We start from the raw sequence: 21638 nt of genomic DNA on the forward strand, positions 1-21638 counted from the left end.
GCCAGGAGATTGTCAGGCTTTGTCCTGTTTATTCTCTGTTGCTGTAAAGCAGACGTGTTTTACCTCAGGGCCTCACGAGCGTTTAGCGCTTTTCTTGTTCCAGATGGTGATAAGCATGCATGCTTTTGATTTCCTCTCATTCGTGCTGTGTGATTTCTTGTCTCTCTCTGATAAACAGCCTCAAACTAAATCTGAGAAGATTTAAACACAAAGGACTGGATTTTTGTTGTCGTGTTTCACCCAGTGTTGGAACTGCTTTTGTTTCTGGTGTGCAGCAGCTGCTTTATTTCCCTGCTGAGGGGGCAAGAAGACACACAACTATTAGCAACTCAAGAATAGCTCAAGCCCCAAAAGTGTACCAGACTTTGAAGTTCACATCAGCCTTTCCAACCTAATTTTAGCCTTAAAGTTCTCCAGTCTGCAAAACACCCTTTAAAAATCCAAAGCAACAGCATCATGCTTTCCATGAAGTCATCCCCAGCTAGTTTCATGGTCTAGACTAACTGCTGGCAAAGGAACGTGCTTGGTATATAGCCAACTTCTTGCTGCGGTAAAGCTGCTGCTTCGCTGCTTGGGTTTTGTTTTTTTTCCCTGCCGTGTGCCTCAGCTGGGGGAACAAATCCCTGCAACATCTGGATGAATCATTTCACTGCAGTGTAGTTCTCTGACCTTCTGAAAACCTCTTAAGTATTTGGACAATAATACAGTTTTTGTAGTTTTGCCTTTGTAAATCTCAAAAAGTGAGTTTGAAATGAAACAATCAAGATATGATTAGAGTGCAGGTTTCAGTTTTATTCAGAGGATTTAAGGAAAGTATTGCATTACTGTTTAGGAATAAGCAATTGGACAAGGTGAGGTCTATTTCCTCACTATTCCATGGCAAAGTAAGCAGATAAAAGACCTGGCGTGTTTAACTTGTATTTGGTAGCGTGGCATTCCCTCACTGGAACGCTCAGTATTAGGTTTCATTCTCTGCCCAAAACTGATCATGCAGCACTTTACAGTGTAAAAGGACATTGACCCAAAGCATACTGGAAAACCAACCTTAAAGTCTATTATGGCAAAGAAATTGCATATTCTTCAGTGGCCATAACAATTTCAGCAGAGCATGCTTTTTCAGTTACCAAAGACAAAACTGAAGCAGCAACTGAAGGTGGTGATACGAGCCTGACAGAGCATCTCAAAGGAGGAAATACAGCATTTGGTGATTTCACAGGGTTCTAGACTAAAGACAATCACTGGATACCAAATATTTTGCAGTATTAGAAACATTTTTTTTAGCTATTCTAGTTTGCTAAAGTAATGTTGAGCCTCTGAAATGGGGATTTATGTGTGCTGCAATTTCTAAACGGTTAATGCAATACTTTTGTTAAACCCCTTGAATTAAAGCTGAAAATCTGGACTTTAGTCACATCTTGATTGTTTAATTTAAAATCCACTGTTGTGGGGAAAGACTGGGGAATAGTATCATTATCCAAATGCTTAGAGCCCACATCACACGGTTGTTCCTACATAAAAAAAAGTTTTAAGCCAGAGCCAAACAAGAAAATCCTCAGCGTTATATTCAGTCGTTGTGCTATGCTTGTATTATTGATTGCTGTTTATCAAATGGTCAAAAATATCATGAAAATGCACTGATGCTATCAAATAAGGCGACAGATTTTATGGCATTGCTGTGGTAAGTCTCAAATAACCTGATTAGTTTTTCAAATCTTACTTGGAGCCAACACACTGGTAGGATTATGTATTTTTCTATCCATGCCTGATTGTCCCGTTTGTCCTGCAGAACCAACCTGCCTCGACCCTGGGAAGCCCGCTGTTGCGATGTGATAAACTGGACCAGGCAGAGATCAAGAGCCTCCTCATGTGTTTCTTACATGTGCTCAAAAGCATGTCTGAAGGTAAACTCTCATCTCTGCGACAGCTCCTGCTCTTCCAGCTTTACTTAATTGTTTACACTACGTTTAAAAAAAAAAAAAACAAACCCAAAAGAAGTCTCCACAGTGTCCATCTCTGTCTCTTTTAGATGCTCTGTTCACATACTGGAACAAGGCATCATCTTCTGACCTGATGGACTTCTTCACTTTAGTCGAGTAAGACATCTTATAGAGAATAACCAGCTATTACACGCATTGCAGAAAAACACATAGCAACTGAGTTTTTTTAATTTTTTATACCCACTTTCCATTTCTCAGAGTGTGCCTCCATCAGTTCAGATACATGGGAAAGAGATACATTGCAAGGTAATGTTGCTGTCACCCATACTTCTCAGCACTTGTTTATCATGAGAAGACAAATCAACGCAACTTTTAGGTTTTATGCAGTTTATGAGTATCCAGCTGTTTGTTGTCTGTAAGCCATCATGTTGCTTACTATTGAAGAGTCTGACTGTACTGTTATTTTAATTTGATTTGATCAGAGTACACGCACTGTACTTGAATCACAGTTGGGAACTCGCCGCGACTCCCAGAAGGCTTTATGTATTCACTCTGTCTAACCCCCCACCACTGTTTCTGTCTCTGTCCACTGAAACGCTGGCAAGTTTAACATAATGAAATAAAACCTGGCTCCTGCCCTCTCCTGCTTGGGTAAGCCTGAAGGTGAAACTGAGAGCAATTGCATGATAACTTCTCACCATTAAAAGAAAAAAAGTTGCAGTGCTGTGACACATCCGACGCTTTAAGTTCATCGCCTCTCGCATTCTTACATGCATGGCTTCAGCTTAAACCAATAAATGCTGTCAATACCACTTTGATTATTCTCAGCTTTAAACTGCATGGCAAACATGCACTCACAGCTTTACTTTCGCCTTTAAAATCTCATAAATTCAAATCGCTCCCAGGGCGTTCGAGTGTTAGTTGTAAAATCTATGTATTATTTACCGTAACCTGCAGCTTCATTAACTCATCCTGTTTCCTCATCAGGAACCAGGATGGGGCAGGACCTGTTGCACATGAGCGGAAGTCTCAGACTCTTCCTGTCTCCCGTAACAGGGCGGGAATGATGCATGCCCGCTTACAGCAGCTCAGCAGCCTGGATAACTCATACACATTTAACCACAGTAAGTGCCCCCCCCCCCTCCCCTCATACTGTACTTCTCATCAAACACTCTCCATCACATGGCCCTCGTCCTCCTCATGCCTCTCTTTCAACATCAGCATCCTCTTCTTCTCCATCATACTACATCCCAGCAGGAAAAGCCTTTAGAAAACATGTGTGCATCAGTAAATTCAAAGAAACTGGGGAGGAAGCTGTGCAGCCGTCCACTGTTAGGCGGTGATCTTGTTAAATGGCATTATTTAATAATAAGTTTCTTTGTGTTTTCAGTGTAAGAAAGATTTCAAGTGTTCTTGGCATATCTGTAGACCATGGTAAGAATGTACCAGGATGTTAGGACGTTTGCTATACTGGCTATGTTGATTTGGTTGATTTAAGAGCATGCCTGTTTTAACAGAACATCAGCTTTCAAAACCTCCTCATCCCTTTACCAGCTCATCTTCTGCTCTCAACTCTACATTTTTACATTTCGCTTTGCGAAAGCAGTCCTCGTGAATTATGAAGGGTTTTATTCCAAAATTTCCAAACTTCATTTGAACTTCATGCAATCAAATAAAATCATCGCTGTAGTTTATAAAGAAAAAAATGCCTCGCCAGCTTGTGACAATTTTTCCATGAAATGCTTTCGTTTGTCAGATAATTTTGGCCTCAGTTTGGAATGAAACTCAAACTTTCATGCAGCGGCTTTGCCTCTAACGCTACGTTTTTGAGAGACATGACCATATATAACAAAGGAGAGGTTTTACATTGAGTGTACTGGTGGTGATTGAAAGAACTACAGCCTTTTCTTGTCTTTGTAGCCTACAGTCACTCGGATGCTGACGTGTTAAATCAGTCACTGCTGGAGACCAACATTGCCACTGAAGTCTGCCTGACCGTCCTGGACACACTCAGCATCTTCATCATGAGTTTTAAGGTACCAAACAAATTCACTGTATTTTGTGTATTTACTTAATTAACCTTGTTCTGCCCCATTATTGTGAAATAAGGGCTTATTTTTTAAATCCGATGATCCTCTCTTATGCCACAGACACAGTTGTGTGCTGATCACGGCCACAGTCCACTGATGAAGAAGGTGTTTGATGTCCACCTCTGCTTCCTGCGGATCAATCAGTCAGAAACGGCCCTCAAGCAGGTCTTCACTTCACTGCGCACCTTCATTTACAAGGTATGAAGGACTTACGCGCCTTATTTAATAATTTTTCTCCTTTTGTTAACCCATGAGAGGACCACGTAAGCCACTGACTGATTTTTGTCTTCTTGACCCCTTAGTTCCCGTGCACGTTTTTTGAAGGGCGTGCAGACATGTGTGCTGCTTTCTGCTATGAGATTTTGAAATGTTGCAACTCCAAGCTGAGCTCCATTCGCAGCGACGCAGCCCATCTGCTCTATTTTCTCATGAAGAGCAACTTTGACTACACTGGTCGCAAGTCCTTCGTCCGGACACATTTACAGGTGAGAGAGTTGTCGCCACAGTAAAACTTTAATATCTACCTGCCTTAAGCCAAATTTTCTGGGATTCTAGAGACCACAAGCATTTTCATTCCTCTTTTGAACTGTTGACCTTTCTTTTTCTTTAGGTTGTGATTGCTGTCAGTCAGCTGATAGCAGATGTCATTGGTATAGGAAGTACTCGCTTCCAGCAGTCTCTGTCAATAATCAACAACTGTGCTAACAGTGATAAAACTATCAAGGTGAGGAACACACGTGCAACAGGTTCATCCTGGTTCCACTTAAAGAGGCCATTTGAAAACTATGCCTGAGCTTAATGAATAAAATAAACCAGTTAGAATCAAGTTTTCCTAAAGGAAGCTAACGATGATTTAGCTCACATTAGTGCGTCATCTTCAACAGAACACAGCTTTCCCATCGGATGTGAAAGACCTGACTAAACGCATCAGAACAGTGTTGATGGCCACAGCGCAGATGAAGGAGCATGAGAGAGATCCAGAGATGCTGGTGGACCTGCAGTACAGTCTCGCAAAGTCTTATGCCAGCACACCTGAGCTGCGCAAGACCTGGCTTGACAGCATGGCCCGAATCCATGTGAAGAATGGAGACCTGTCTGAGGTTTGTGGTGAAAGTCTGTGTGGCTGAATGGTCCTGCTTTTGATTTCTGTGTCTGATGTTGGGCCCAACAATCTTAAACATCAGATAGAGACTGTATTTACTTTGTATCAAAGCACCAGTGCCAGTGTGGCGTGCAGCGAGGCCCACCATCAAGTGCTGCAAACTGCCCTGTTTACTATGTGCTGCTTTTTCGAGCGATACCAATTTGCAGCATAATCAGAGCTTTTATCTACCCACGCTTATCTGACCTGACTTGTTTTTGCCGTTTGCAGGCAGCCATGTGCTATGTTCACGTTGCAGCACTCGTGGCAGAATACCTGCGAAGAAAAGGTACTTCGGTATTCTGTGATGGAAATGTTTCTCCTGCTTATTAGATAGCAGCCCTGTTGATTTAAAAAAAGAATAATAATGCCTGATCTTTCGGTGTTTCCAGGCATGTTCAAGCAGGGCTGCTCGGCGTTTCGTGTTGTGACTCCAAACATCGACGAAGAAGCCGCAATGATGGAGGACGTCGGAATGCAAGACGTCCACTTTAATGAAGTACTTTGATCATTTGTGCTAAAAATGAAAAAATAAAATAAAATGAAATCGCATTTGCTGGAGGAAAGCAGATTTAGTCACATCAAAAGCTGTTACTATTTCTATTTTTCTTTTATAAGAAAGAATAAATCAAAGAAGGCAACTATTTTCTTTCAGTATGTCTTTAAAATTGGTGCATTTTAATTGTGATAAAATGAGCTGCTGACACGCTGTGAGCTGTGTTTCTTTTGCACTGTACACCAGCAGCTCTCCATCTCTGTTGTGCTCATCCCTCAGGACGTCTTAATGGAGCTTCTGGAGGAGTGCGCAGATGGGCTGTGGAAAGCGGAGCGTTACGAGCTCATCTCTGACATCTACAAGCTCATTATCCCCATTTATGAGAAGCGGAGGGACTTTGAGGTACAAACTCTATTTGTCGGGTGTTTTATCCCCCCCCGCAACAGTTCTGTTCGATTCAGGCTAAGCGTGCAGCATAAGCATCTTTAAATCCTGATCAAGTTCACTGACTCTACACAGAAACTGGCTCACCTGTATGACACGCTGCATCGAGCGTACAGCAAGGTGACGGAGGTCATGCATACTGGGAAGAGGATGCTGGGCACGTACTTCAGAGTGGCTTTCTTTGGCCAGGTGAGTTCAACTAGCTTAGACTCATTCACACTTGATGTCTGAAGCACGGCAGCTGCTGAGGAGGTTAAGTTTTGTTTTGGGGGGGGTTTTCAGTTACGATTATTATGCTGACGAGCATGACCACGTGCTGTGGTGTTTTCAGACCCGCTCTAATACACCTCTCTGCTTCTTTTTAATCCTCTTCGAAGGCAGCGGTAAGTTATGCAGTAGACCCCGTGAGCCCTTGTGAGCAGCCTGAGTCTGTGTGTGACTTTGGTGTTGCTTCAATTCATTGCACTTCTCAGCCATAGTTTGTTGCTTCGAGCTACAGTAGCAGGCAGTCAGCGCTGCTGCTTCCGTTTGGGAGACTGTTTTGCATGGCACTCATTTACTCATCAAGTGTTTATGCTTTAGTTTGCTAAGTTTTAGTAATGACTGTTATTTTAAGGTTTATTAATTAATTTGTTGGGTGTGGTTGCTTCTATCTTTGAGATGTTTTTAGAAATCGATGCCATTAAATTTCTTCACAGTATAGGTTTCTGGTATAACAGTAATTTCATTTGTTTTTATGTGTATGTGCGTGTGTTGTCCACACCCCTGTAGCAGTACCAGTTTACTGACTCAGAGGCTGAGGTAAATCAATATGAAAGCCAACCTTTCAGTTGGAACTGTAGTGACGTTTTAGGCTGTGTTGTGCTCCTTTGCTAATGCAGTCAGTGCTGTTTCACGTGCATTGCTTATCTTCCAGCCCTTTAATTCCTCGTATTTTCCAGCTTTAGTGCTATCCTAATCTTTGCAGGAAACAGCTGAAGGGCTAATAAATCTCACTGGCATTCCCATTCCCATTTACATTCAAGACAAATAACTAACATGCACTGACTGTGTGAAATTCATGTACCTATGTCAGTCCTTTGACGTGTCTCACATCAACGACCTAAGACTGGCTTTTTTGTAGTTTTGGTCTCTGTTCTTAAATGTTTAATAGACGGTTGTGGATAGTTTGGAGTCGGCCAAATTCTCATATCTTTAAAAAAAATGTCTTGACTGAAATGACTCCCACTCACAACCCATGAATGGTTTGATGTGGTATTATCTATTAGATAAACGCTGCGTTTTCATTTAGTCTGACAATTTGAAAGTATCTTATATGGGTTTTTTCCTCTTTTATTTTTTTAGGGCTTCTTTGAAGATGAAGATGGGAAGGAGTATATCTACAAAGAACCCAAATTCACGCCTCTTTCAGAGATTTCTCAGCGGCTCCTCAAGTTATACTCTGATAAGTTTGGTCAGGAGAATGTGAAGATGATTCAGGACTCTGGGCGGGTGAGACTTTTGTTAATTTATCGTTTATTTTTAGTTATTTTGCTCAGGCTGATACAGTTTTAAAACTCATGCATTCTCTGCAGATCAACCCCAAGGACCTGGACTCAAAGTACGCATACATCCAAGTGACACATGTGACTCCATACCTGGAGGAGAAGGAGCTGGTCGACAGGAAAACGGACTTTGAAAAGAGCCACAACATCCGTCGATTTGTTTTCGAGATGCCTTTCACCATTTCGGGCAAAAAGCAAGGCGGTGTGGAGGAGCAGTGCAAACGCAGGACTATACTTACCAGTAAATACCCAGCTTATATTTATGTTGTAGTGGAACATGGATTCAGTCAAACAGCGCTGACTTTCAGTCTTCAGGTTGTGTCTTGTTAGATGTCTCTTGCCTGGATAAACATCAGTGTTTTCAAAATACAGTGATCTGATAAATACAGGATAAACCCATTATCAGACTTCAACTGCTCTTTCTGATTAAAGTCTACTTAATCTCTTTATATCCTAAATGTTAGATACTTTTTTCTCTCTCTAATTATTGGCTGCCTCCTCCTATTTTGGGGGGAGTGGGTTGTGGTTTTTTTGGGCAGCACAACAGAGCAAGTCTGCCTTGAACTGTTCATTACACACGTAATTTTTTCCATTTATTTTAGTCACTGTGGATGAATGAAGATCTTGATTAGATTTTGAACATGTCAGCTGTTTTTTTTTTTCATGGACATTTCGTAATCCTAATCTGGTTTTATTCATTTATAGTGCAAAAGATTCAAAAGTTCAAGCACGTCTTCTTATCTTTATTATGTGGCGGCTTTCACAGGCTGTACAGATCCTGAGCTGCAAAACTAAGAAAATCTGTCTACCGGTATTCGCTATTCACCACTAACCTCATTGTGTTTTCTCTCCTCCAGCCACTCATTGCTTTCCGTATGTAAAGAAACGGATCGCGGTGATGTATCAACACCATACTGATCTGAGCCCCATCGAGGTTGCCATCGACGAGATGAGCAAGAAGGTGGCTGAGATCAAACAGCTGTGCTCCTCCAGCGAGGTGGACATGATCCGTCTGCAGCTCAAACTGCAGGGCAGCATCAGCGTCCAGGTGCCTGCTTTTAAGTTCTGTGAAACGTAAAAGCAACACAATACAAACCTGACATACAATACTCACAAAAAAAAAAAATCTATCACATCCGCCCTCAGGTAAATGCAGGACCTCTTGCGTATGCCAGAGCTTTTCTCGATGATACATGTGCCAAGAAATATCCTGATAACAAGGTCAAACAGTTGAAAGAGGTCTTCAGGTGAGCTGTCGCTGACTTACGTGAGGGTGTGAGTACCACGTTTGCATATCTTTGTGGGGACCAGCAGCCCTTATGGGGACACAGTTCCCGTCCCCAGAAGTTTGAAGGCATTTCTGAGGCTCAATGTGGTTTTAGTGTCAGGGTTACAATTAGGTTATGGTTAGGTTTAGGGTTAAGGTTAGACTTCATTTTTGATGGTTGGGGTTAGGGTAAGCAGCTAGGGCAAAGCATTATGTCAATTAGATGTCCTCACAAAGATATGAAAACATGACTGTGTGTGTTTCTGTGCAAAGATTGTTCAGATCTCCCTTTAGCACATTTTAACACTGTTTTTGCGATCAGGCATTTTGTGGATGCGTGTGGCCACGGTTTGGGCATTAATGAACGACTGATCAAAGAAGACCAGCAGGAGTACCACGATGAGATGAAGGCCAACTACAGAGAACTAGCCAGAGAGCTGTCCATCATCATGCACGAACAAGTAAGTACATTAGCTGTTGCTCAGCCCAAGTAATAGTGTAATTACATTGAGCGTTGCTAATGCTATACCTGTAATCTGACTCTGAATTAGGGTTTTGGCAGGTAGACAGTGTGTCATTTCTTATATGATTGATTAAGTGATAATGGGCTCTTTGATAACATCACTCTCTGTTCTCTCTTTGTGCTGACATGAGCAGATATGATGGTAATGAAAGACAAATACGTGTGCAATAAAGACCGTTAATTGTTGGTTCCGTCAGATGTCTGTGCAACTTAAGGATTGATGGTACAAAGTGGCTTGAGGTGGAATTGGTGTACACATTACATTTTAGACTATAAAACAGACTCAAACATTAATAAGTCCTTGTTCTCAATTCTAATTAGCCAAATGTTTCTTAATAATATCATTAGAATTTTTTAAGCTGGTAAAGCTAGAGGACCTTAAAAACACTAGATAGATTGAGACACAGTTATCTCATCAGGCCACTGACTTATCTTTACATCCCTGCAATAAATCTGAAATTAGCCACACATAAAATATTATTTTAGTCAGCTCACCAGGAAATTGCAAAAAGTGCCCTTTGCAAAGACTGAAGCCATTAACATTCAAGTATTTCAACTCTATTGCAGCAATTTCCAAAATCAAAACATAAAACATTCCTGTTCTAAATATACTTGTTCCAGCGTCTGGCTACACCAACAATCACATATTGGCTTTTTTTTTCTGTTTTGGCTTGCCGAGTTATTGTCTTGCACGCATACACAGTATGTACCGTGTATATGCATGTACATATATGTGTGTACATTACATGTATTTGAGTGTGAATTAACAGTATGTTTGTGGATCAGATTCAGAATGTGTGTGCTATGTAACATCAATTTACATTATTTGTTTATGTACATACATACATACATGCACAAATTTTTCTTCTGCTTTCAGATTTTTTTGTGTGTGCGTGTTTTGTGGATTGATTGTTTTTACCTAGCTGTTTTTGGTCTCATGTATGTGTTAAGCTTCCTGATTAATACCTTTGCTTTAAATTAGCTTTATATGTCTTTATATGCTTGGTTAATATACAGCTACAGCAAGCTAGTTAGCTTAACCCGAGACAAAACCTCAAAAGGGAGGAAAAACTGTTTGCCTGGCTCTGTTCAAAGCCAACTAATAGCCTGACATGTTAATTAGTTAATTAGAAGTGCTAACTGACAGTTTTTGTTACTATTTAGACAGAAGTTGCTGTTTCCTCTTTTTTCGAGTCTGTTTGCCTAGCTAAGCTAGCTGTGTTCCATCTGTAGCGTCATATTTTTGCATATATACATGAGAGTAGTATCAGTGTCCTCATCAACTTTTAGCAAGAAAGCTAACTAGAGCAATGTTAAAATTAAGATTCACTTGCAGTAACTGTTTGCTAAGACTGTCTGTTCTTCCCTACACACTCTTTTCTTTCCAGATCATTCCAGTGGAGGATGGCATGAAAAGCGTTCTCCCAGACTCGCTTCACATCTTTAATGCCATCAGTGGCACACCAACCAGTGCCACCATCCAGGGCATTCCCAGCTCATCCTCTGTGGTTTGATGTCAGCCTGGGTGAAACTCAGAGCTGCCTAAGCCTGCCAACGCAGGCATGCCAGTGATGCCATATTATCACTCCAGAACTTAATCCTGCTTCTCAGCCTAGAGAGAAACTGATGGGAAAAACAGACAAGTCTCATTTTTCTATTTTCTGTCTGGCCACCGAAGACCAATATGAGCAAGGCACTGGACCTGTTTAACATGGATAAGGGAGCATGGTGGCTGTGTGATGGAGGTGGGGGGAAGACAAAGATGAGACTCTTTGCAGCAGAGATGACAGGACACGGACTTTGTTCCTCCTTTATGATGACGTGATGCTTGATAAGACATAACCTGTCTTGTCTTTACGTGTTTCTACCTGAAAAGACTGAGCAGTGTTTTCTTTAAAAACATTCCTGTTGGGATTTTTTTTAATATGCATGTCACTACATTACGCCTACACTCTCCCAACAGTCCATTTTTGTTTATTTTGATAATGTTTCACAATGTTTTTTATGGACAATATTTCACTTTTATAAGCGACTGTATTGATGTCTTGATTAATGGTATATGCTGCATACATCAGTGCTCCTCTCCCTGTACATGAAGGTATATTTCTAGAAAAATGCAATTTTGGAATAAGGGCCTGCTACGATGTAACATTAGCATTCAACCTTAAATCACTTTGATGTCTTAGAATGGGAGAGTTTTAAAGTATTTAAAGCCATTGCATACAAAAAGGTATATTCAAAGTTGTGTATTAATGTGTATATAAAACAAGGAGTGTGTGCAATATTTGCAAAGTATCATGCTGTGTGCGGCTCATACACTGTAAAGATTACGTTCACCTTCTAGCCAAAGTGATGAGGTGTTGGGAAAGGACGCCTACTGTGCAAGTAATATGAAAATTTTATCATTTTATGTTCCAGAAATTGTCTTTTATTTGGGCAGAAATGTTTTTTTTTTTTTTTAACTTTATTTAACACAAGTCACTGTTCTGCTGTAAACAAAGACGTTCCCTAATGCTTTTAAATAAAATACACTCATTTCTCTGCATTTGCATCCATAGGTCCTTATTTGTTTTACTTCATTTTGTGGTATTCTCGCACTTGGCTCACTTGTGAAATAAGTGGGAAATAAACCTTATTATTCTCAGAGATCATTGCTGACTCCCTAGCTCCCATATCTCATGTTCCCACCCATCATAAAAATAATACAGTCGGCAGTGTGAAAAGCTGATCAAGGGTTAATAAAAAGCAATATCACAGGAAACATTCCCACTCCCACTAGTGAACAGAGAAAGATAAATGATCTGCTCCCTGCAGGAAGCTTAAAGGGATTTTATGCTATAGCAGAAAGCAGGTGATAGCTTCACATCATGGCAGGTAAGACTAAAAGAAATGCATTATTATGTACTCTTTCATTTTAATTCACAGAACACAAATATTCTGCTGCACAACATGAAAATGTGCAAAGAGGGAGAAGTTAACAGAAAGAAAACAAGTTCCATGTTCTTAACTTAAAAACTTACAGAATGAAGAGTTCTGGAGTTTAACAGGTGAATGCACCTGTCAGGACAAAGATCCCAAACATATTAGGATCTCAGATTTATTTATTAATGCAATTTGCACTACTGTCTTACACAGTTTCAGTCTTATTTTTACAGTTTTTCTTTTCTTTGTTTGTTTTTTTCTATCACCGTTACCAGGTGCCAGTAACACCTTTTTTGTTAACTGCACTGTTTTTTTTAATAGACTGTACTATTTTTTATTCTTTATCCTGCTACTGTAACACAACAATATTCTTTGTGGGACCAATAAATTATCTATCTACATATCTATCGCTCTCTTGTTTACTGCACACAATGAATCATTGACAGATAAATGCTTTTTTTATATAACACTGAGGAAGTTGGTAGGCCTGCATATTAGTCTTTTATTTCTGCTTTTTAATCATAATAAGAATTACATTCATTTTTGCATAGACAAAGAAGATCCCAAGAAACGAGGGAAAGGTAAAGGAAAGGTAAAGTACAGTTTTGGGTTTTTTATACAGCTACATAAGAACAAAGGAGACGTCAGCACTTTATACACCAACTCTGTATTATTGCTGCAATAAATGCCAATAAAGCTATAAAGATATATTTTTATTAACTAAATGTTAGTACCTCTGTAAAAACCTCAGTTCAGCACTAAAGTTATTTATGCTTCTACGTTGCATATGCTGTACTTTGCTATTCATTCTTCTTCTATATTTATGTAATTAAGCGCTACATTTTGACAAGTTTGTCTTGTACTTTAAGCATTTCAGTGTTTATCAGCAATCATTGTGTTTTTTATTCTACTATATTGATTTTATCAGCAAATTTCTTCTTATTTATTTTGCAGCGATACATTCAAATCTATTAGTAAATTGTGCTAAGATATTCAAATTAAGCTACCTAGTAGTGCCTAGCAGTAACTACTGTTAACCAGTTGCAAACAGTTGGCTAGAATAATTATACTGATTCCACAAACTCTCTGGGTACTCCTCAACACCGTCGATTCAGCTTTATGCAGGTCCAAGTATTGTTTTTGTTTTAGTTTTCGTTTTGTACGCTTTTATTTTGGTGTGGTGTTCATCCTTTTACTTTTTCACCACCCACCAGAGCAAAGATGTGTGTGGCTACCCACTCAGTATCTTCTTCATTGTTGTGAATGAGTTCTGCGAAAGGTTCTCCTACTATGGAATGCGAGGTGAGAACATTTCATCCAGGAACCATGAATAATGTAGCCATGACAGTGAACACGGACACTTGAATTACTAAGTAGCCTACTTAACCCTCTGATTTTTGTGCTTAAACCAACCCTTTATTTGATTGTTTTGGAGGATGACACTATTGCGTGAACTACAACGGTCCTTATTAGCATAATTTAAGGCAACATCAAAACCTATGCCATAAATAATGTACATTTAATAATTAAATAAGAAGGCCTCTTTTCCCTGCCTGTCCACAGCTGTGTTGGTGTTGTACTTTAAGTACTTCTTGCAGTGGGATGAAGACTTGGCCACATCCATCTACCACACTTTTGTGGCTCTCTGCTACTTGACCCCTATCCTTGGGGCCATTGTGGCTGACTCCTGGCTGGGAAAGTTCAAGTGAGTCACAAGATCATGTTCCTCTTTAATGCATGAAGACATTTATCATCCTATTATTTCTTGTAGCCTTATTATTGTGGCAGAATCTAAATAAGTATAGCTACAGCGCTTACCCGATCATCCTCTTTTTGCACCAAGGTAACTTCAATTCTACTGAACTGATTAGAAACATATTCGCAGATACTGATAACTGTGTAATAATACGACAGACAAAGGGCATTTAACTGAATACTTTTACACATAATAGTACAAAATTTGTATTAGTCTTCTAATGAATAAAATGCTCATAATTTAATTCTGAATGTTCATTTGTAAAGACGAGTGGAGCCTTTACTTAAGGAACGTACACGTGTACTTTCTCACTGCTCTTTTTCAATCTTCCTCACTCAGGACTATCGTCTACTTGTCCATTGTCTATACAATTGGACAGGTTGCGATGGCTGTCAGTGCAGTTCATGACATTACCGACTCAAACAGAGATGGGACACCAGACAACATGACCTTTCATGTGTGGGTATCTTTTCTTCTGAAGTTTTAAATTACTGAGTCACAGTTTCCATCATATATTTCTACAATGCACCGCGCTCATTCATTTCTTCTTCCTCACATTCAGTGCGTTGTCCATGGTGGGTCTCTTCCTCATTGCTCTGGGCACTGGTGGCATTAAACCCTGTGTGGCTGCTTTTGGTGGAGACCAATTTAGTGAGCACCAGGTTAGACTGTTAACTTTCTCAAAATACTTTCTTTGGCTGAGTCTTCTTCTAATGTTTAACCTCTGGCATGTGGTTGAACGTGTAATTTCAGCATCCATAGTTCAAGTATTTTATTGCATGTAATATATCCCCTTGTTCCCCCTGGTTTCTATGCAACTCTCCATTATCAAATTCTGTGATAATAAAAATGAGCTCAGATAAATTGCAAAGTCATCACTCACTTTCTCACGATGACAATTCTAAAACTGACGAACAGGTATACCTATTACTATGTTTCTTATTTCACCTGTTAGCATGCTAACATTTCTACATTCAAGCCAAACACAAATTAAAGATGTGGCTGATGGGAATTATGAGTATTATGTCAAATTTGAGGTGATGGTGGTTAACGATGGGTAGCAGTACTACATGTGTGGCTCCTGAAGAAGGGGTCTAGGAAATCTGTCTGTAAAGTCCAAGAAACCTTTGTCTCTGGGTTGTGAACATTACAGTTTAAAAATAAGAAAAAAATCTGAGGGAAAGACAAAAGCATGTCACATCTGTATAATGTGCTGTTCATCAAAATATGGAATAAATCTAAAATTAAACGTGAACTATTTTATGATACATGATGTGATATAAAAGCTAGAAATGATAGTAATTAGGAAGTGAATGTATTCAAGCTTTATAACTGGGACACACCGGATTGAACCACCAGTATAACACAGCCAAGTGTAGTGTGAGTAATGTAGAGATCTATATTCTTGGCTAAACAGGTGTTTGATGTTGTTAGAGGAGTGCAATCTTAAATTGGTGGTTAAGTTACTATAGTTACCAAATTGTTCATTTTCCTCAATCTTGTACCCATGTAACCTTTAGAGAACCATGCGTTTAACTAATAGTTGTTATTTAATATTTAAAAGCCTAGAATTACCACTTATATAGCTATACTAAGCTTATGCTGTAACCCATTTATATTATGAGTTTAATACAACTCGACCACCTTTTCAAAGACATACACCAACAAGGCAGCGGTTTACATAGATAATTATCACTTTAGTATTTGTACTGTTTGCAAAACACATTACTGACTTGTCTTTCTACGCAGGATAAGCAAAGGAGAACTTTCTTCTCTGTATTCTACCTCTGTATCAATGGTGGGAGTCTCCTGTCCACCATTATCACTCCAATCCTGAGAGGTAGGCATTTAAAGTAAAATATCAAGTTAAAGTGCCATGAACATGCAGGAATGACAACAATTACATTCTAATAATCATGCAGGAAAAAGTGCTTGTTTTTAGTTGAAGTTGTAGTTGAATGAAAGTTGTTTGCCTCTATCTGCAGGTCAGGAGTGCGGCATCTACAGTCAGCAGAAATGTTATTCCCTGGCTTTCGGTGTCCCCGCAGCATTAATGGTGGTTGCACTCGGTATGTCTAAATTATTAGGGCACTAATTCAAAACATGAAGCAAAAAGTAAAGGGTGGGTAAATAAACTGTATTCTGAAACGAATGATTTGCCCGTGATGTTCCCTTAACAGTGGTGTTTATTGTCGGGAGTGGTATGTACTACAAAGCTGAACCCGAGGGAAACATAATGCTGGATGTGTGTAAATGTATTGGGGTAAGTCGTTTATATAAGCCTTTTCTGCATTCATGTGATCAGCCATAAATGCTATTGTAACAACTCTAAAAATCAATGTTTCTAAAAACAGTATCACTCTTTGCTCTTCTCTCAGTTTGCCATTAATAACCGCTACAGGCACAGGAGCAATCAGTACCCCAGGAGACAGCACTGGATGGACTGGGCAGAGGAAAAATATGATGTAAGTTTCATTTTATATATTTCTCTAATGTCTTATAAGAATAATGTTGTTGTGTTTACATTCAGTCTGCCTGTTTTGTAGAAACTCCTGATTGCTCAAATCAAAATGGTGCTGAAAGTCCTCTTTTTATACATTCCACTGCCAATGTTCTGGACCCTATTTGACCAAAAGGTACAGTAAATTTTGTTTTTAATTTAAATGGACTTCATTTAAATCACTTGCTGCTAAGAGGAAATTAAAATTGTGGTCTAATTTAAAGGGATCCAGATGGACGCTGCAAGCTACCACAATGAATGGATACTTTGTAAGTTTGGTAACAAAAAATAAAAAATAAAATAAAAAATTGCAGCGAAAAGTAATCATAATAATTGACCAATACAGTGTGTTCATGTTATAATATTGTCCTTATGTCTGCAGGGGAAACTTGTTATACAGCCCGATCAAATGCAGGTAAGTTAAAGCAGCTTCATCGTATTGACTTAAAATGACATAATACATGTTATTTAAGAGGATACTAACGATGCAGTAATATTTTTTAAAAGATTTTCAACCCCATCTTGATCCTGACTCTGGTACCTATCATGGACAGCGTAATCTACCCCCTGATTAAGAAATGTGGCTTTAACTTTACGTAAGTGAGAAATACAATGAACTACGTTCAGTATCTGTGGTTTACATGTTTCATAACACCATAACATTAACTTCAAAGGGTTATTAAAAGACCTTTACTGTTACGGTTTTGATCTGCTATCAAAGTTCATCATTATAGATCAGGTCCATTTAATATTTTTCATCAAATGGTCGATGATGAAATTACAGTTAATTCCACGTCTGGAAGCTAGCAGGTGGTCGGTCCACGTTAGCATAGCGCTGCTACCCCATAACTTCTACACAGCCTGTGATTTTATAGATGTTACAAATACAAAAATGTCCGTAGTTTTATTCATGACTCACTGAATAATAACTGACCTTTCTGAAATGTCAGGTGTTCTGTCCAGAAAATCTTTTGGTCTATTAACAGTGGTCTAATGCTAAAATGCTTTTTAGGCTGTTTTGAGATGTGATTCAAACTCCTATGTTGAAAATGACTGTGTTAAGCTAGCTCGCTGTTAGCAGCAATTTCATTAATATTGAGCCTAAGGAGCTGTATGAATCATGTTGCTTTTCAACAAAAACGGAAGACAGGGAAAGGAAGAGCTTGCACACCTGTTTCTATTTCTACACAATCTAAATAAAACCCCAAATTTTCATGTTAATGTTGAATTTTCAGATATTAGATGACTTTAAAAGAAAACTATTCTTTTCACATAAATAAACGTTGTTTTTTTTAAATATATAAAATCACAAATTAGTAACAAAACTTCATGTTAATCCAACAGACCACTAAAAAGAATGACAGTGGGGATGTTTCTGGCTGCTATGGCTTTTGTCTGTGCTGCTTTGGTCCAAGTTGAAATTGATGTGAGTAGAAAAAGATATGTGTTGTAAAATAAGCAAAACTTTAACTCACTTCATTTTATTGACTCTTTGAGTTTTGGAAAAACAAACACTTATTCCTTGTTTTTCAGAAAACATTGCCAGTGTTTCCATCTGCCTCCCAGAGTCAGTTGAAATTACTTAACATGGGCAGCAGTGCAGTCACAGTCAATCTGCCGGGCAACGAGTCGCTGACTCTTAATGCAGCTCAGGTATGTCGTCTTATTCATAACACTATACGGTCGAATTGAAAATGACATGAAAATATGTTTATGTACAAAATATTACCACTGTTTGACCTTCTTAAACACTTTCTCGGTTTTCCAGGCCAGTGACAAATACTTCACATTTGAAACAGAGCAAATCATTGTTTCAGTTGGCAGCCCTGGGATGACACAAGCCATCTTCTTGAAGAGGAAATCCAGACAAACTCTTCTTATTCCCTCAGTTATTAGTAATGAATGGCTTCTGGTGAGCGATAATGAATTCAAAGACACACAAGAGGACTTTTAATTGTTAAATTATTAAGTATGCAATGTTATATTTTCACAGACTCAGGACTTGACTTGCAAGCCAGGACAAGGTAACAATGAAATCCGGTAAGTGAAATTAAAATTGTTTTAACCTTTTATCAAGTCAGAAAATCATATTAGTTACAATCATAATCTTTATGTGCTAAATAAATCATTGAAAATGATAGGAACTGCATACACTGATGTAACTTTATTAATGCTGTTGCTCACTATGTAAATATTTCAGATTTGTAAATGGAATGAACATGCCTGTGAACGTGACCACTTCTGCAGTGGACTTGGGACTAATTGAGCCATTTTATTACTCCACTTATTCCACAATAAAGAATGGAGAGTAAGAATTATGTTTCTACTTTAACTAACTAACACAGCAATAATTTATGCAAACAGTACTACAGTTTCTTAGCAATATTTTCTTTTCTAATGATCAGGACCAAATTCTCCTTGTTGAGTGGGTCACAGTCATGCGAATACATTAAGGACTTTGGATTTGGAGGTTCATACACTTTCTTCATACCCAGCACTTTTGTCTTTGGACCAGATGTAAGTCTTCCAAATGATTTTAATATCATGAATTTTGATCATCCAAAGAAGAAAGAAAAGAAAAGAGAAAAGAGCACCAAATGAACAAACAGACAAATAATGGAAATATTGGTGTTATTGTGCTTTATCTTGGGGATTCTCACGTGTAAAAATTAAACATTTCCATCTATTTATTCTAGTGTCAGGACTCTATTACTGTGGTAGAGGACATAGAACCCAACTCAGTTCACATGGCCCTGCAGATCCCACAGTACTTCTTCATAACTGCTGGTGAAGTGATGTTTTCAGTTACTGGTCTGGAGTTCTCTTACTCACAGGTACATTTAAATGACAAGTCAATTAGTCTATGAAATAGTTTCTTTCTCCATGACTTTTGTCATTTTGGGTCCCTTTTTTGTGACTTTAGGCACCTAGTAACATGAAAGCGGTGCTGCAAGCCGGCTGGTTGTTTACAGTTGCTATTGGTAACTTCATAGTCCTGATTGTGGCTGAGATTGCAAAACTTCCCAACAAAGTAAGAAAAAAATGCAGCATATCAAATACATATCAAACATACAGAAGCCATGCATGTGCAAAAATGCTAACATTGTATTTGTCCCCCTGTCTCTCCCCTCTTCTTTTACAGTGGGCAGAGTACGTCCTTTTTGCGTCTCTCTTAGTTTTAGTGTGCATCATCTTTTCCACTATGGCGTATTTCTACACTTATATTGACCCTTCAGAAATTGAGGACCAGTTTAGTAAAAAGGTTGATGAAGATGAAGATGATAAAGACAAGCGTGAGAAGGCAGAGATCAAGATGGTCAGGAGAGACTCAGCTGAACGCTACGATGACAGTTACAAACAATCCAATATGTGAACACTTTAAGATAAAAGCAGATCATTAAAAAAATGCATTATTAGTGAATAAGAGAAAGTGTACAGGGGAAAGTGTGTGTGTTGTGTGTGTCTGTGAAATATTTTATATTGTTATGGCAGAGGCATTCATATAAACAATAGTAATTAAAAAGAGAATAAGGTAAGAACAATTATATGTCATGGGATATAATTGCTTTTTTTATATATACGTGTGTAAGCTGTGAGAAAAAATGATTAAATAATCATTATTCATAATCATTCATCCTTTCCATGTGTTTCTCATTCAGTCTTCAAGTCAAAAAGCACCAATATCACGCAGCAAAAACCTGTGTTATCAGTGGAAGTATTCTTGCCATTGCACTGGTGATTGAGACAGAAAATCTTATATTATTTTAGGAAGAGTATAATTTACTATTGCCTTTACTAATATGTTCAATATTTGAACAAAACATCATCTGCTGCTTGTTTAAATAATTACAGTGAAATGCCGGCAAGCTCACACATGTGAACATAAAATGTTCAAATATCAGAAAATGATCAACAAAATTATTACTAACTAAATGATAAAGTTTGCAATGTAATGTTTTTTTTATGTCTGTTTATTTTTGTTTTTCAGTTAATGCACTGTTGGTGAAATCATACTTTGGAGTGTAATTAGTTCAGATGTCAAATAACTGTGGTACCTAATCATAAACTTCTCATGCTTCTGTATTACTACTTGTTTTGTATAATATAAATTTTCCCTTACAGCTTCCATGTAAGTAAGTTATAACATTTTCAGGTAGCTAAGGTAGTAGGTAGATAGTTTTTTTCCCTTATTAAGTAGGTAAGACAGATCATTGGAATATAAAACACTGCATTTATAGTGGAGAGACACATGCCAGGTTTAGCACCCCAGTCCCATGAGCCATACTGCAAGTGAAAGAGTTTCATACCAGTATAAGACCAGCATGACGCCTTTGTTTGTTTGTTTGTTGACATTGATGTGTTGCAAATGACCAACAGTTTTATAGTGTAAAATTTCCTTTCTCTGGAAATTTCGTCACATACCTCTGTCGCAGCACACTGAAAGAAACCACTGTCTGGAGAAAAACAGTGAGAAAACATGAATTTAAAGAACTTAGAGAATTTAAATTATAAGTGGATTATGGAGAAAAATAGAAATTATTATCAACAAAATATCCCCAAACACAGGAAAGGAAAGCGTATAGAATAAGCTATCCTTATTAGATTAGTATTCAAATATTGTTACGGATATTCAAATGCATACATTAAGCAGTATTTTAATAGTGTAGCTACTATAAGGAAAGCTAATTAAACATTACCATTTATAACTAAATATCAAGTTTAGTAGCAGGAGCTATTAAATGCAAATTTAGGTAAGTGCAGTTTTTTCATGCATTTTGTGTAAAATGCTGGTATTTACCTTCATGCTGTAATAAAGCAGAAGAAGTAAAAGCAATTTTTCCCTCATTATTTACTTATTATAACATTATTCACGTATTATATACATTTAAGTTTGAGACTTAAATGTATATATTTATGCATAAAAATATACAGAATATAGATGTCATTTAAAAAAGAAAAGGAAAAAAAGCAGACTTTTATAAACATGTCTTTGACAATTTTAACGACTGACACTTATT

General features: G+C 38.3%; 2 protein-coding genes across 4 annotated transcripts in view; both read left to right on the top strand.

The window, feature by feature from the left end:
- Nucleotides 1–11987, top strand: part of LOC146690816 (dedicator of cytokinesis protein 9) — a 52529-nt gene extending 40542 nt beyond the window's left edge. Inside the window, exons 36-55 of one of the 3 annotated variants that reach the window (XM_085433923.1) lie at nt 1787–1901; nt 2027–2093; nt 2196–2243; nt 2925–3061; nt 3858–3973; nt 4088–4225; nt 4330–4512; nt 4638–4751; nt 4912–5127; nt 5400–5457; nt 5561–5667; nt 5944–6066; nt 6184–6297; nt 6880–6909; nt 7453–7599; nt 7683–7893; nt 8510–8700; nt 8799–8899; nt 9242–9380; nt 10831–11987. In XM_085433923.1, coding sequence (XP_085290049.1) covers nt 1787–1901; nt 2027–2093; nt 2196–2243; nt 2925–3061; nt 3858–3973; nt 4088–4225; nt 4330–4512; nt 4638–4751; nt 4912–5127; nt 5400–5457; nt 5561–5667; nt 5944–6066; nt 6184–6297; nt 6880–6909; nt 7453–7599; nt 7683–7893; nt 8510–8700; nt 8799–8899; nt 9242–9380; nt 10831–10956 — 2481 coding nt within the window. In that variant the 3' untranslated portion in view covers nt 10957–11987. The remainder of the gene's footprint in view (nt 1–1786; nt 1902–2026; nt 2094–2195; nt 2244–2924; nt 3062–3857; nt 3974–4087; nt 4226–4329; nt 4513–4637; nt 4752–4911; nt 5128–5399; nt 5458–5560; nt 5668–5943; nt 6067–6183; nt 6298–6879; nt 6910–7452; nt 7600–7682; nt 7894–8509; nt 8701–8798; nt 8900–9241; nt 9381–10830) is intronic. The other 2 variants (XM_085433922.1, XM_085433924.1) reach the window with 2 other exon arrangements.
- A 75-nt stretch (nt 11988–12062) lies between these two features.
- Nucleotides 12063–20252, top strand: slc15a1a (solute carrier family 15 member 1a). Its single transcript, XM_085433928.1, has 23 exons — nt 12063–12316; nt 12916–12956; nt 13579–13666; nt 13928–14069; nt 14460–14579; nt 14683–14782; nt 15870–15960; nt 16106–16189; nt 16301–16383; nt 16499–16585; nt 16667–16756; nt 16845–16889; nt 17003–17035; nt 17128–17216; nt 17965–18046; nt 18154–18273; nt 18389–18532; nt 18614–18660; nt 18821–18928; nt 19026–19137; nt 19317–19454; nt 19544–19651; nt 19763–20252. Exons 1-23 carry the CDS (start codon nt 12310–12312, stop codon nt 19991–19993), a joined length of 2190 nt encoding a protein of 729 aa, XP_085290054.1. The 5' UTR covers nt 12063–12309; the 3' UTR covers nt 19994–20252.
- The last annotated feature ends 1386 nt before the right edge of the window (nt 20253–21638 follow it).

This window comes from Copadichromis virginalis, linkage group LG16, assembly GCF_057382275.1.
Source record: "Copadichromis virginalis isolate Kocher_CV1m ecotype Utaka linkage group LG16, C_Virginalis_male_GT1.1, whole genome shotgun sequence".
NCBI lineage: Eukaryota > Metazoa > Chordata > Actinopteri > Cichliformes > Cichlidae > Copadichromis > Copadichromis virginalis.